This window comes from Pristis pectinata, chromosome 3 (assembly GCF_009764475.1).
Source record: "Pristis pectinata isolate sPriPec2 chromosome 3, sPriPec2.1.pri, whole genome shotgun sequence".
Classification (NCBI taxonomy): Eukaryota; Metazoa; Chordata; class Chondrichthyes; order Rhinopristiformes; family Pristidae; genus Pristis; species Pristis pectinata.
Genome location: NC_067407.1, coordinates 87,866,172 through 87,880,500, shown reverse-complemented (window position 1 = coordinate 87,880,500; position 14,329 = coordinate 87,866,172). Strand labels below are relative to the sequence as shown.

Genomic DNA, 14,329 nt, shown 5'->3' with positions numbered 1-14,329 from the left:
ATGGAGATAGGGAGATCCAATAAAGGGAGAGAAGGTCCACAGAAAAGGGAGAGAACTGTCGGAAATGGTCCACATAGTACAAGGTTCCCTGAAAAATCCAGTAGGATTGTCCTTCCTGGTCAGAGCCCTTCAACTCTCTCACCTCCTCCTCTTCTGGTATGTCTCCCCATTCTTGACAAAACTGGTAAAGACTTTGACTTCTGAAACTCCAATGGTATCCAACAATGAACAACAAGCAAATATGCATAGCTGACTCTCCTTCCACTTAATTACTTAATATCTACATGTCATTGGAGATCTCTTTAAATAGCACAAGCCACGGAGTGGGCGGTAGTGTTCTTCCTGATAAGAATATGTGCTTGCAATTCATGACAGAAATTGGAAGTAAATTGGCACCCGTAGTGTTGAGAAAATTCTGCTACATAACACAATTTCACTACTGTAATGCACAAAGGAATTTTTCACCATAGATCAGAAAAAAGCGCATGATAATGACAATAAACTAAACTGCATATAACTTAAGTTTTGTAATTTTTAATTATTGTAACTAACTACAAAACATTAACCACTTCACAGTCTGACAAAAGGCAGAAGGAATTTCATGTTACATGCTATAATGGCATTTTTCAGAACAATTTTACTACTTGTTTTTACTCTTTTCATTACTACACAGTCCAGGCATTTGCTGTGCATAGCTCTACTACATAAGCAACAAGAAACTTTACAAAACACACAGGGTAATAACAAACAAAATACAATTTCTTTATAAAAACTACTTCATATCTTTCATAAATATTCAGACCTATTTACACAACTATTTTTCCCTATTAGTGCAGTCTTTCCCCACCAGGTATTATCGCAGTATCTAACTCTTCTGGATATGTCTAACCACTCCCAGTATGTTTTGCTTCAGCATTAAGTTGACATTTACTCATGAAGAGCCAACTGTATATTCATTACAGAAATTGTTCATTTAGTAAATGCTTTATCCTTATTTTACACCATGTTCAAAGTTTTGCTATTAGAACATAAAACATGGCACTACTGTAGACTTGTAGATATAACCAGGTATCAACTGTGTCCCAATACTGAGCATGCTTTGCCAAGTCACTACTGCCATGTGAAGATCATTTAGCAGAAGGGCTTAAAGTTAATTTCATGCATATATATCATCACCTCAGTGCAAGGACGATTACAGTTACATACACCACAGTTCCTTGACGTTAACTTAGAATGGTTCTGTGAAATAAACATAAGACAACATTGTTTTAACTACATGTTTTTACCATCACAATACCCTAGGAACATGGCAGTAGCTTTGTGTAATGACATCATTTTAAAGGACAATACTGTACATTCTGCCATTTTAAAAAAAAATAGCCTTTCTAACTTTCCTATCTTACCAAGCAAACTCTGATTTTCAAAAAAAATCATGAAACAGTTTGTAAAGGTCACTAGGGAGCTAAAGCCATGAATCCAGCTCTATATACATCCTTTGGAACGAGGTTTATCTAGAAATAAATAATTGCATGTAGTCTGGTTAAAAATATGACAAGCTACACAGGGCAACTTTTACACTGGGTCTGATATGTGCATGTGTGCAAACCTAATCAGTAAATACCACAATAAAATCAAGTATGCTGCTTTCTCAACAGTGCCAGGGAGCGATGCACTTTCCCATAGAACTTAGCCACTTCCCAGCATTTTTGTTGCACGTTGGTTGGCTTCATCAATCCTGGTTTTATTGGATTCAGCCTAAAATGTAATAAAAATAGAAGTAAGTGCATGCATTAGTTTTGTAGAGGAAGAAAATCAAAATGCTAACGGAAAAAATGCTTACTTAAAGAGCTAATTGAATTGCATGACACTGACATAAAATACCATTAATTCTCATCCCTATGTCAATGCATTTGAATCTCTCTTATACAGAAAAGCCATTCTGAAGAGAAGCATGCTCTTGATTGGCCATGCTTTGAGCATCTTATTCTGTATGTCCAACTATTTCCACATTGCAGAGCATCTGAAGAATAGATCTGTTTCTAAATAAACACATTAGTAAACACCTGATCCCTCAGTAAGCATCAGAAGTAAAATATTGAATTAGCAGAATATCAATGCTTTCAATACAAGGTAAGTCACAGAGGTGCAGCACACTGGAGTACCAGTGTGTATGATTTCAGGGCAGTGGCACACAGCATCTGCTCCAATCCAAGTGTGCACAGATGTTTTACTGTTTCCAGGAAACCTTTGCTTTCAGACAAGGAACACTGAAGCATCTGCACATATTGGGCTGCCAACCCTTCAGGAATTCCCTGAAGTTACCAAGGATTAAAAATTAATCTTCTGGACACTGCTATGAGCGACCTGGAGAAAAAGCATATGGGATTTCAAAAATGATGTGAGTTTTTGTTCTTCCTCTTTAAACAATTATAAGTATTGTATATGGGGGAGGGGAAATAAGGCTGCTTGAATAAATAAGGTGCTTAATCATATGATAAAACCCTTAGGTGTTGACAACCTACATACTGGCACAGGCTTTCATGTGTCATTTAATCCTATCCAAGTTACAGGGTCATGCTAATGCATTATGCTAGATCAGGGGCACAAAGAATTAAGGGTCTAACTCCTCTAGAAAGCTTGGACTGAGTAGCTGCAGGTGAATGCTGATTGTTTATTTCCATTTGTTCCTCTATATTCAATTCTGCTTAAAACAACCTATCATTCTACACATTTCACTACTGGGTTTTCCATTTACTTTCATTTCACAGTTCTGCATTGATGTTGTTTAAGGCATCAATGGAATCAGCAGCAGGACCATTATAGAGCAGAAGAATATAAAAACTGGGAGCACCAGTTGGCCACACAGCCCCTTGAGCCTTCTCTTTCATGTGACCTCATGGGAATTCTTTCCCCGCTTCTACTTTCCCACCCTTTCATTTTTCTGCTGTACAAAGTGCATCAGATTCCGTCTTGAATATACTAAGTATCCACAGGTCTCTGGAGTAGAAATTCAAAGATTATAACACCTCTATATAAACAAATTTCTCCTTATTTCTTCGTAAATGGCCAATGGTTATTCCTCTCCTGAGGCTGTATCTCCTAGGGAATATTTTAAAATGGTGTGTGTGTGTGTGTGTGTGTGTGTGTGTGTGTGTGTGTGTGTGTGTGTGTGTGTGTGTGTGTGTGTGTGTGTGTGTGTATAAGAGAGAAACAGAGTGAGTGTGTGTGCTTCCATGTATACTTTAGTCTTTTAATTTCTTTTAATAATGTTATTTATTGTCATAATTTTTATTGTTTTAACAGGTCCTGAGTGATTTTGATTGTTTGCAAGTACCAAAGATCTTCCTAGGCCATGCAACAACTTCAGATCTGCCTCACTGAGGTCGTCTCTCATTCTTCTGAACTCCAGTGAATCTAGTTGTGTCACTCTATCTATTGACATGAGTTAAGTCATTCATCCCAGCAATTGATCTAGAGGATCTCCAATGCAATGTCCAAGAAAAGTAAATACTTCCTGACCGATCAAAATCACATCGAGTACTTCAATTGTAGTCTCAACAAACTCTTGTACAATTGAGGAAGACTTCCTTCTTTCTATGCTGCAGCTCCTTAGCTGAAAAGGCCAACGTACCATGAGCCTTTCCAATTGCTCGCTGTACCTGCTTTTCTGCATTTTATGAACACCACAGGATGATGCTGTACCACTTTTATCAGCTTATTTAAAAAAAAACTAACAAAAGTCTTATATAAGTTGTGAAGTGAGGGTGAGGAGAGGGATTCCTAAACACCAAAGTTATCAGGATTCATCTTGCTAACAAGTTATGGGGGTGACAGTCCTGTGATAATTGAGATGGTCACCCTGGACATCCTGTTTTGTACTTGCACTAACCTTTCACCAAAGGGAATATCACGGACAGTCACATACCACGTTTAAGCACTGAAGTATTCAATCTGAAAGTCCATTTATGCCATTGCATGGCTAGATATGGAGGACTAATCATGGCATTAGTTCCTTTATTCACTCAACAATCTCACATGTCATGATATTCCTGACTTCATCGAAGATACAAAGCTGTCAGTAATATCCCCAGCAATAAAAACAGTAAATGCCGAAAATACTCTGCAATTGAAAATATAGAACGTCACCTGAATTCTCTTCTCCTCTAAGCTGTTGTTACCCTGCACCCTCTCTCCTCCTTCCGCTCTATCACAGAGCTTGCAGTTTGTTCTCTCCTTGTCTCCCCATCTCTGCATCCCAAAAAATTCTTTATCTCTTTCTATTCCCAGTTCTGATGAAGGGTCATTGATCTCCTTAACTCTCCACAGATACTCTGTAACCTACTCTTCTGGCATTTTCTGTCTTTATTTCAGATCTCCAGCATCCACAGTATTTATGTTCTGTAATACATCCAGCAGCCGTTTTTAACTTCCTTTAGCTCAAGAGCTGCCACCCATCACTTCTGGAAGCCGGTGAGAATAATGGTGAAAACATATGGATTGTATGTTTTATTATTAGCCATCAGTAGAAATAGGTTTAAAACCTTTTATTTCATACTGTTTTTCTTGTGAAAGTTACTGGTTACAAAAGTTGCTGGATTAGGGTTGCAATTCTTACTGTCCCGAGGGACTCAGTGCTCAAACAACGAGGATATATTGCAAGATGTTGTTTTTGTCATTGTCACCTTCCCCCAGTTTTCAAATTCCCTACAGAATGAGACCCCTTCCACTGCCCTACTACGAAATCAGATAGTACTTGCTGATACTGAAAGCCAATTGAAAGCAATTATAACTTGTGGGTTGGAAGGAAGGTTTTCCGTCCACTTGTAATAAAAAACATGTTGGACACACTTAACAGGCCAGGCAGCATCTGTAGAAAGAGAAGCATTCTTCACCCTGAAATGTCCAACTATAACTTACAGTGATACATTGGATAACACAACCAAATGTTATTTTTTAAAATTAGATTGTATGAGTTCCCATATGCTGTTTATGGCATTTAGCAGAAAGTGATTTCTTAAATGTGCTAAAATACATGCCAAACCTTAGGACAACATTTCTGAAATAATCACTCCTGATTATAGAGAATGCAACATTCATTACAAGTTACTAAAAGAATGATTTGCAGTAATCTTACCTTCTCCATAATCCTGTCAATCTGGCGGTTCTGTGTATCAATCTCATTGCCCATATCAAGTGCCATGTGGCGAAGATTGCCAATGATACCACCAACTTGCTCTAAGTTGTCGTCCATCTCATTTTCCCGGGCATCATTTGTCACCCTGTGCCAGAGGAAGATCTCTTTAAGGGTGTAACTTGTGGTGGACACTATTGCTTATAACATACAAGGTAGAAATTAAAATTATCATCTTAAGATGTCTCTTTAAATATGATAGAGGAATCCAACATGTGGCAGTTAGGCAAGCTTTCATTTCTATCTGTACATGTAATTGCTATTTTACCAAGCTGAATGGAAGTAATCTTCATTCAGTCCTTCCCTGGGTTTTTTTCTGGGCATTGAGGGCTAGGAGGGGATTGGGGTAGGAGTAGGGTTGGAATCCCATAAAGCAATGTTTCCTGTCAGGCATGGCATTTATACATAGCTCACCTTGGCATTTGAAAGCAGAAATTTCTGTCTATTTAATGTGTTGTATTTACTCTCCCGTTCTTAGAATGGAGAACCTCAACCAGCTCGTAACACAGGAAAAGTTTGTGTTCACTGTTGATCTCAGCTAACCTCAGGGATTACTGTGATGGCACATATATCATACCTTGATAAATATAAGACATCTTTTTGCGTAGAATGTTCTGGGGGCAGCCCACAAGTGTCGCCACGCTTCCGGCGCCAACTTAGCTTGCCCACAACTTCCTAACCCGTACGTCTTTGGAACGTGGGAGGAAACTGGAGCACCCGGAGGGAACCCACGCAGACACGGGGAGAACATACAAACTCCTTACAGACAGTGGCCGGATTTGAACCCAGGTCACTGGCGCTGTAAAGCATTATGCTAATCACTACACTACCGTGCCTGACCTTGACTCCATTAGAATTTACAAAGTCACATTTCAGTGAACAGAGGATATAATTTCACATTTGTCTTTAAGGGAACTCAATTAATCGCCAGAAAGCCCAGTAATGTCACCTCTGCACTAACTCCTTAAACTCCATTGCCTGTATACTATACTCATTAAATCCTGTTCCCTATTACCTTATCCTCAACAACTTCCTTTTTCCCTTACCCACCCCCAATTATATTGAATTCATTATCCTCATTTACAAACCCTCCATGTAGGATAAAATGTCCCCACCTCGGATCTCTCCTCCCCTTGATATATCATCTCTATTTCAGATTCAGCTTCAGAGAGTTCTGCAGTTTATTTTCCTCCTCAATTTCACACTCCAGCTATTGGAAGAGTTACCAGAGCCCATGTAACCACACTCCATGAGCTCCGCCTTCAGTAAAGAAAACTGGGGAGCAAATAGGCCCAGAAGCCCAACTGCACATTGTACAGCTGAAACTGCATTAACATGGTATTAACCAATTTCAAGCATGTTTCTGAGTCAGTTTGTGTGCATCGTCAATAAGATATGGACTTCTTTGCATAAGAATTAATTGTACCACTTCCCCTCACCATTTTAGGATTGTTAAATATCTTTACACCAACTCCCAAGGTTTTGCAGACCTCTGGCAATAAAACAAATGCATTTCAGAAGGTGCGATCTTGAATTTCATATTTCTAATCTTCAATTTGCTGCATCCCAATTTCATGGCAGGCAATTGGCAAAGGCACCTAATATTTTGCAATGCCACAAGAAGTGGCATCAGGTGGCAACAGAATATCTCATAATCTAATAACATCCAGCATCATATCTTCATATTTGTGTACTCTGGATTGATCCAGTTAAGCTCACCTGCGAATAAATCCCCCACTGATAGCCATCTGCTCACGCTCATCCATCACACGAGCAGGCTGACTGGCGACTACCCCATCTTGGTTATTCCCCCAGGCCTTTTTATAGGCATCACTTGACTTGAGTCTGGACGATTAAAACAATAAGACATAAGGTGCATACTGGAACTATTGTGTAAATCCAAATACCTCACATTCAAATTTCTAACTGGATCAGGCAAATAGATATTTGAGGAAATGACAGTATACCGATATATTATGCTGTTCACATGAATGTTTCCTAAGCATCCATTTTATTTTTGGTTCCCTGCAGTTCAACAGGAATATTTTATTCATTATATTAACATGGAAATTAGAGAAACATTGGTTTATCAAACAGGACAACAAATTCAACACTTTAGCAGGTTGAAAAAAAACTGCCAAATTCAGCAAGGACATCAAATGACAGGTCAGATCATCTTTTTTGGAATAGGTTAAAAGTTTTTCTCAAAGGGCTAAAATGTACTCTCCTTCATTACTAAAGATAATGGAAGTATTTGATATCATGAACCAGTTGACCAGCGGCTACTAAATTAGTACATCAAGCACAAAGATCAACAAATTGAGATTGTTCTTCTGAACCACTGTACCAATATTATGTTGAAGAGCTTAAGATTTAAAATGTTGGTTACATTACAGACTAATATATCGGTACTTCTAATAATTCATTGGCCAAACATCAATCCCTGATGTACACATCCTTGTAAACGAATACACAAACTAAAGACAAACATTGAGTGAAACAAATGCGAGAGCAAAAAAAAAGCAATCATTAAAATATTAGCATCAGAAGGAAAAGCATTGGATAACCCTTGCACCTTGTTCATGCTTGGACCCTGGGCATGAAAAGGAAATGTGAAGCACATTCAGGCAGCTCCACTACCCTACTGGTTCACTTGCATAAGATGCACCAGCAGTAAGGGCACTAATGATTGGTTAAGCACACAGGTAGAATGGATCTCTGATAGTCGAATAATATTGGGGGAGGATGGTGGGGGTTATAAAACAGAACCGAAACAATTAATCGATAGCAAGCTGAAAAAGAAATGACTTGCAAAACTAGTGTGGATTATAAATAAATGTAAAGACCCATTCTCTTCCGTGCAGTCTACAATAACATATAAATCATGACACTGCTGCAGTATCAGGCCTCTGAGATGTGCAGCATGTTGCTAGTGTTAGAAAGTCACTTGTTTTGTTTTTTTGATGTTTTACTTTATATTTACTTGGACAAATATAAGGTAACTTATTCTTGAACACTATGGGGGTGCAATTGGATTTGGACAGCCCTGCAAAACGAGCACCATCACTCTGCCAGAGATCAGTTTTAGTGGTCTTAATCAGGAGTGAAGGTCAGTGAATGTGATTCCACCTGTTCTCTAACCCCATCACCATCCAATATCACCTACTTAAACCCAGAAATATATAGCTAGCCTTTTGCTGCATTCTTAATAAAATGGTGCCAGACTTTTACCCTCTGTTATTGGATGTTGGTACTGGATCCTGGAGACTGGGTAACAAAAAGGCTGGGTGTCTCTTTATGATGAAGAGAGAAAAGCTAAAGCAGGTCATCTTGTGAGATTTCCATTGGGCTCTTGCACTGGATAACCAAAGATCTGATGAAGCTGGGAAAGACCTAGATCAACAGTCAGTGAAATTGGTTTTCAAACTGATATGTTTTCAGATCAGCAACTCCACTTTTATTTTATCCGAAATTCTTGTCTTTTGGCGCAGTGTATTTTAGGTCCAGTTTTAAGAATCCAGGTCAAATTCATGTTTATGACATACTACGTTAGTAGTTGTGCCATACCTTTACTGGTGATTACATTAGCACTGCACCAAGTTAGGCACAGAGTGAATTTTTCATAAAATTTTCAACATTTGCTCTTTAGCCATTGGAGGGAGTAACGAATGGAGCATTCCAACTTACTGAATAAGGAAGGGAGAAATTTCCAGAACAGGTCGGCAATAAAGACATTTGAGATCAGGACATGGTTCTCATATAATAAACAACCTCTTTAATGGGAAACTAATATAATGGAAGGATGGGCTGAAGTATATGCTTGATTTTCTTTTTCACAAAGGCTGCAATAAATGAAAGGTGGAATGCCATTTCTTCCCTGGACTGGCAGGGGTTGAGTTTAAGATTTATGGAAGTAACTTGAAGCCTTTGGTCACTAAGAAAATATATTTTTTAGTTGAGGAAAATCTCTGTGGAGATGTTTTTGTATCTATTTTTGATCTTGTTTCCTGTAAACATTTTGAAAATGAGCAGGTTTTGTTGGAAAGTAGGTTACCACAAGGGACATGCCGCAAGAAGAAACTTTGTAAATGGGACAGTAAAATAATACCAGTGGGATCTGAGCCCCAGTCTGACATTCATCTGTAACAAGTAAAATGGGTACAGAAATGGTGAAGGAATTATACACCATCAGTCATACATACGCTGGCCAAGTTAGACCTTTTTACTGACATGGTATTGTGGGAGTAAAGATTTTCCTGAGTTAAGTTCTCCTGCAGGCAGCTTTTAATTGGTGAAGGGTCATCAACAGAACTAGCAGGCTTCCTGCTGCTGTAGAGAGGTACTGTAGTACCAGCATACAGTCTGCAGAGATTCCAGTTAAAGCCTCATCAGCATCTTGTCAAGAGAAAGTGGGCATGTGCAATAAGTCTTGGGTTTGCTTGTGATATCCAGATATTGTAAAATGAATAAAAAATAGTGGGAGCCATCTGGGTCAGAATCAGGATCAGGGCTTGAATGTACTTAAAGACAAAGCAAGGCAAAAGCATCTTTAATAATCCAAGTAACTTAATTTTTAGATGTTAATTTGTTGCTGCTGTTATTACATATAGTTTAGAATTCATGTTGAGAGGTTACAAACTATTACAGCTTACTGCACATGGTCAGATCCTGTATCATCACCTGTCATATGTCTACATGCTCAAATAATAGACTATTACATAACATACAAGAACACACTCAGGCATTAAACAAATTAGTGATAATAAACATGCTCGGGTAACAAGTCTTTTCATAAAATATTGGCGAACAGTGACTACAAAGGAACAGAGGTTGATTGATTTATGTAAACATTTCTGCTGGTACTTGACTGAAAATTATATTTAGATTGTGCCATGCTTTCAGGGAGGTAGAATTAACCATATTCTTTTCACATGCTTTTTGTTTTGATATTTTTGCCTCCAAAGCACTAGGTGACATTTCAAAGCAATGATGAACTCACCTGCATGATGCATTAAAATGGATCTCAACATGCTAAAATCCATCACTGCACACAGTTCATTCATTGCTGCTTAACTGAACATGTTTACAACACACACTATTACCCACATCACATGACACATAAAATAGGTCATCCTTGAACTGATCTGTTAAATGATAACAAACCGAGTGTGTTCCAGTAATACTCTATTATTTAGGTGTTCAGATTATAGCTTGATGTTGGTACACTGAGCATGCAGGGGTATTTTTTAGAAAGACAAGGTCAAGAATGGGTGTCTCTGCTGCAGCATGCCTGATTTGTTTATGCATTAAATCAACCGGAGAGCCTACACTATGAAATGGATGCCTTTAAACGGTATTATTTTTCTGCATGCCACACGCTCATCCTGCCACTATTGCCAAGCGTGGATGAGCTGCACAAGGCTTAATTTGAGCCTTGGGTGCCCAGATGCTTTGGCAGGCAGGCAGGCAGTCAGGCAGACAGCACCTACTTGTTACATGGACAGGCACAAAGACCACAGAATTTTCCTAGATCTGTCAAATTCTTTTCTGCTTCTTTCATGTCCTTATTGATTTGGTCCATTCCTTCCTCGATGCGTTCCAGTTGTTCTGATTAAACACAAGATTGTTTTTTTTTAAATCGCCACACAATGAAGCAGATGAGAAAGAAAGGACATAGAAGAAAGACAATTCAAAAGGAAAAACTTCAGACATTCACTTTGACAGCTGGACAGTCCACATCAGAGCCGGGCACCCAGTACCTACTTGTTACAAGGACATATGAAAAGGCCACAGCATTTCCCTAAATCTTTTAAAGTTTTCTCAGCTTCTTTCATGTCTTGGTTGATATGGTTCATGCCATCTTCCACACGATCAAGTTGTTCTGGTCAGGATAAAGGGATGATAGTAGTGGAATGAATTTTGGTTTGCATTGACCAAAAACATGAATAATGTCGATGTAGACTAAATTATGAAGGTAAAGAAAAGTTCTCTACTTTGATGCATTGTTCCTATTACATGCATACTGAATGCTGGACCAAAATATTGTCATTGATGAACCTAAAAAGGAAATTAGTGATTAAATTGTGAAAACTTATGATGCTATAGAACTGCTAATAATTCAGTTCTGAAAGTTAAAACCATGGAAATCCTCAGCAAGTAGAGTAACAACTTTTAAAAGACAGTTGGACTGGTACATGGATTGGAAAGGTTTAGAAGGATATGGGCCAAATGCAGGTAAATGGGACTAGCTTGGATGGGCACCTTCGTTGGCATGGACCAGTTGGGCTGAAGAGCCTGTTTCCGTGCTGTATGACTCTACGACTCTATGACAATGAAATAACCTTATTTTTCGATAGGGAGCTCGACCTTACCTATTCCACTCTTAACACTCTTGCCCGAGGCAGAGTACCAGTGCCAATCCAGAGAGCTGAATACAATATCTGAGCTGACACTCCTCAGCAGTAGGAGGGGGTATCACCTTTCACAGAAGAGGGTATGACCTTTCAGAGGAAATATTTAAACAAGACCCCAGGTGGATGTAAATAATTCTGTGATACCATCTTGAGAAGAGAAAGGTTGTTCTTCTCCATAACTCGCCCAATAATTTCACCAAGATCAACTTTACTAAAAAAGATTTGTTCCCTAGTACAATAAGATGGACTCCTGATCTCACAATCTACCTCATTATGACCTTACACCTTATTATCTACCTGCACTACACTTTCTTTGTAGCTCTTACACTTTATTCTGCATTCTGTTATTGTTTTACCTTGTACTACCTCAAGGCACTGTGTAATGAATTGATCCATATGAACAATATGCAAGACAAGTATTTCGCTGTACCTTGGTATATGTGACAATAATAAACCAATTCCAATTTGTCTAAAAATTGGATTTTACCTGTTTTTCATTGTTTTACAGAATACAAGCTATGTATAGTGCCAATCCTCAATCAGATTCACCTCCTTTGCCCACCCACCCCCCACCTCCAGAAGATACTGTCAAATTGACCAAAATGGTATTAGAAACAGCTTTAGGGTGGTTTGGCAGATACAGAAAAAGTAATTGCCAGGGGTGTCTGCCCAGTGGCCATTGTAGTGTGGATTTTGTCCATTAAAAGGTACAACAGACAAGATCGTTGCCATGCAACTACTGCAAGAAAAATGCATCAACCATTCTACATGACCTTTATCAAATTCACAAAGCGTTCAAGTCTGTCAATCTAAGAGGGATTGCAGAGAGTCCTTCTCAAACATGGTAGTGCTCAGAAATTTGACTCCATTGTACTTCTGCTAAATAACAACATGCAAGCTGTGATTCCAGCCAACAGGCGAACCACAGCCGAAATCTTGGTCAAGCACGGTTGTGGCATCACTTGAAACTTCTTCTCAACCTTCATTGCCACAATATTGGACCGCCCCCCCCACCACAACAGGCTTCCCCTTGGAGTGGAACTAATCCAGAGGATGAATGGGAAACCTTCATTCAACCTTTGTTTCTTCTGCTCCAGAAGCAAGGTCATTCCAACCTCAGTCATTGAGCTGCAGTATACTGAAAATACCTGCGTGTGTGTACATTTGGAGGTCCAAGTCATCACTGGCTTGTTCACCGAAGTGTACAAAAGAAAGGACTTTACACAAAACATTCATATAACAAAGATGCTCCGCAACCTCCCCCTCTCCCCCTGAACAACACAACACAGAAGAAAGGCAAAATCTTTAGACATTCACACTGACAGCTAGACACTCCATATCCAGAATATTGCCTAAAATGTGACTTAGGGAATCATGATCGGACGAGGTTCAACTGAAGGCAGCTGCTTGTAATTAACTACCCAATGATCTGGAAAGGATGTCAGCCCTTAAAGGCACACTTTCCATGGCTACTAGACATCAGAAACACACACCATGACTGCTATGGAAGTCACAGAGGCTGTTGGGGAAAGGGAGTGAGCCCCTAGATTTAGTAAAAAACACTCTCATCAGTGAGATAAATGCCAGGCAGGAGATCCTATACGCTGGGCAGGTGTGAGGCATCCATGCAGAAGGGACTCAGGAGACCTGCTGGGGCCACCGTAGCGCCAGATAAGAGGTGGCTCTAATCTCCTCCAGGTGTGAGAATCTCCACTCAATCAAGCAATGCAGGAACTGAGTTCACGTCCTTGCAGAGCTCACAACTCATTATTGAAAACACATGTACTTGTAAGTGCAAAACAGAGACACAAAGAGATTCGGCAGATGCTGGAATCTGGAGCAACACACACAAAATTCTGGAAGAACTCAGCAGGTCAGGCAGCATCCATGGACGGAAATAAACAGTCGACATTTCGGGTCGAGACCCTTCATCAGGACTGGAAAGGAAGAGGGCAGAAGCCAGAATAAGAAGATCGGTTGGGGGGGTGGTGGTGGGTGAGGAGCTCGCACAGGCAGATGACAGGTAAGTTCAGGTGAGAGGTGAGTCCAGATGAGGGGGGGAAGGTAGGAAGGTGGGGAAGGGGGCAGATGTAAGAAGCTGAGAGGTGATAGGTAGAAGAGGCAAAGGGCTGAAGAAGAAGGAATCCAGTAGGAGAGGGCAGTAGACCATGGAATAAAGGGAAGGAGATGGGGAATAGACGGGCAGATCATGAGAGCGGGGGAAGGGATGGTCAGGTCATGAGGGTGGGGAAAGGGTAAAGAAAAGGGGGGAGGGGGGCACAGGAATGAGGGAAGACAAATGGGGGAAAGGGAAAAAAACAGGGGGGGGCAAAGGGAAAAAAAGAAGGGAGAAGAGGGGAAGGATTACCAGAAGTTAGAGAAATCGATGTTGAGGCCGTCAGGTTGGAGGCTACCAAGGCGGAACATGAGGTGTTGTTCCTCCAACCTATGTCTGGCTTCAACTTACTTGTAAGTGCATCGGGGATTCATTCTTTGATCTGTTATAATCAGTCCAGGTGGTTCGGCGTTGGATGACGTGAGGGATTATTACTGTCATCAGGGTTTCTCCTGGTGAACTACGATGGTGCCAAGGACTGGAGTGTGGAGAGGGTTACTTGGTCTGCATGAGGGTTATGATTTAACAGGTTCCTGTAGAAAATATACCTCTTTCAGGAAGTCCCTTTTTCCCCGTGCAGTTAATGCCTCCTTCCTCCATTCTGTTGAA

At 39.9% G+C, this 14,329-nt stretch overlaps 1 protein-coding gene across 6 annotated transcripts in view; it reads right to left on the bottom strand.

Annotated features, from left to right (window-relative positions):
- Window positions 1-518: 518 nt before the first annotated feature.
- The window catches only part of snap25a (synaptosome associated protein 25a), a 115,644-nt gene continuing 101,833 nt past the window's right edge, over window positions 519-14,329 (bottom strand). For 5 of the 6 annotated variants that reach the window (XM_052012860.1, XM_052012863.1, XM_052012862.1 and 2 more), the window contains 4 exons: window positions 10,681-10,798; window positions 6,911-7,036; window positions 5,135-5,279; window positions 519-1,755 (listed from right to left, as the gene is read on the bottom strand). In XM_052012860.1, coding sequence (XP_051868820.1) covers window positions 1,687-1,755; window positions 5,135-5,279; window positions 6,911-7,036; window positions 10,681-10,798 — 458 coding nt within the window. In that variant the 3' untranslated portion in view covers window positions 519-1,686. Of the gene's footprint in view, window positions 1,756-5,134; window positions 5,280-6,910; window positions 7,037-10,680; window positions 10,799-10,954; window positions 11,073-14,329 lie in introns of all 6 variants that reach the window. The other variant, XM_052012859.1, reaches the window with a different exon arrangement.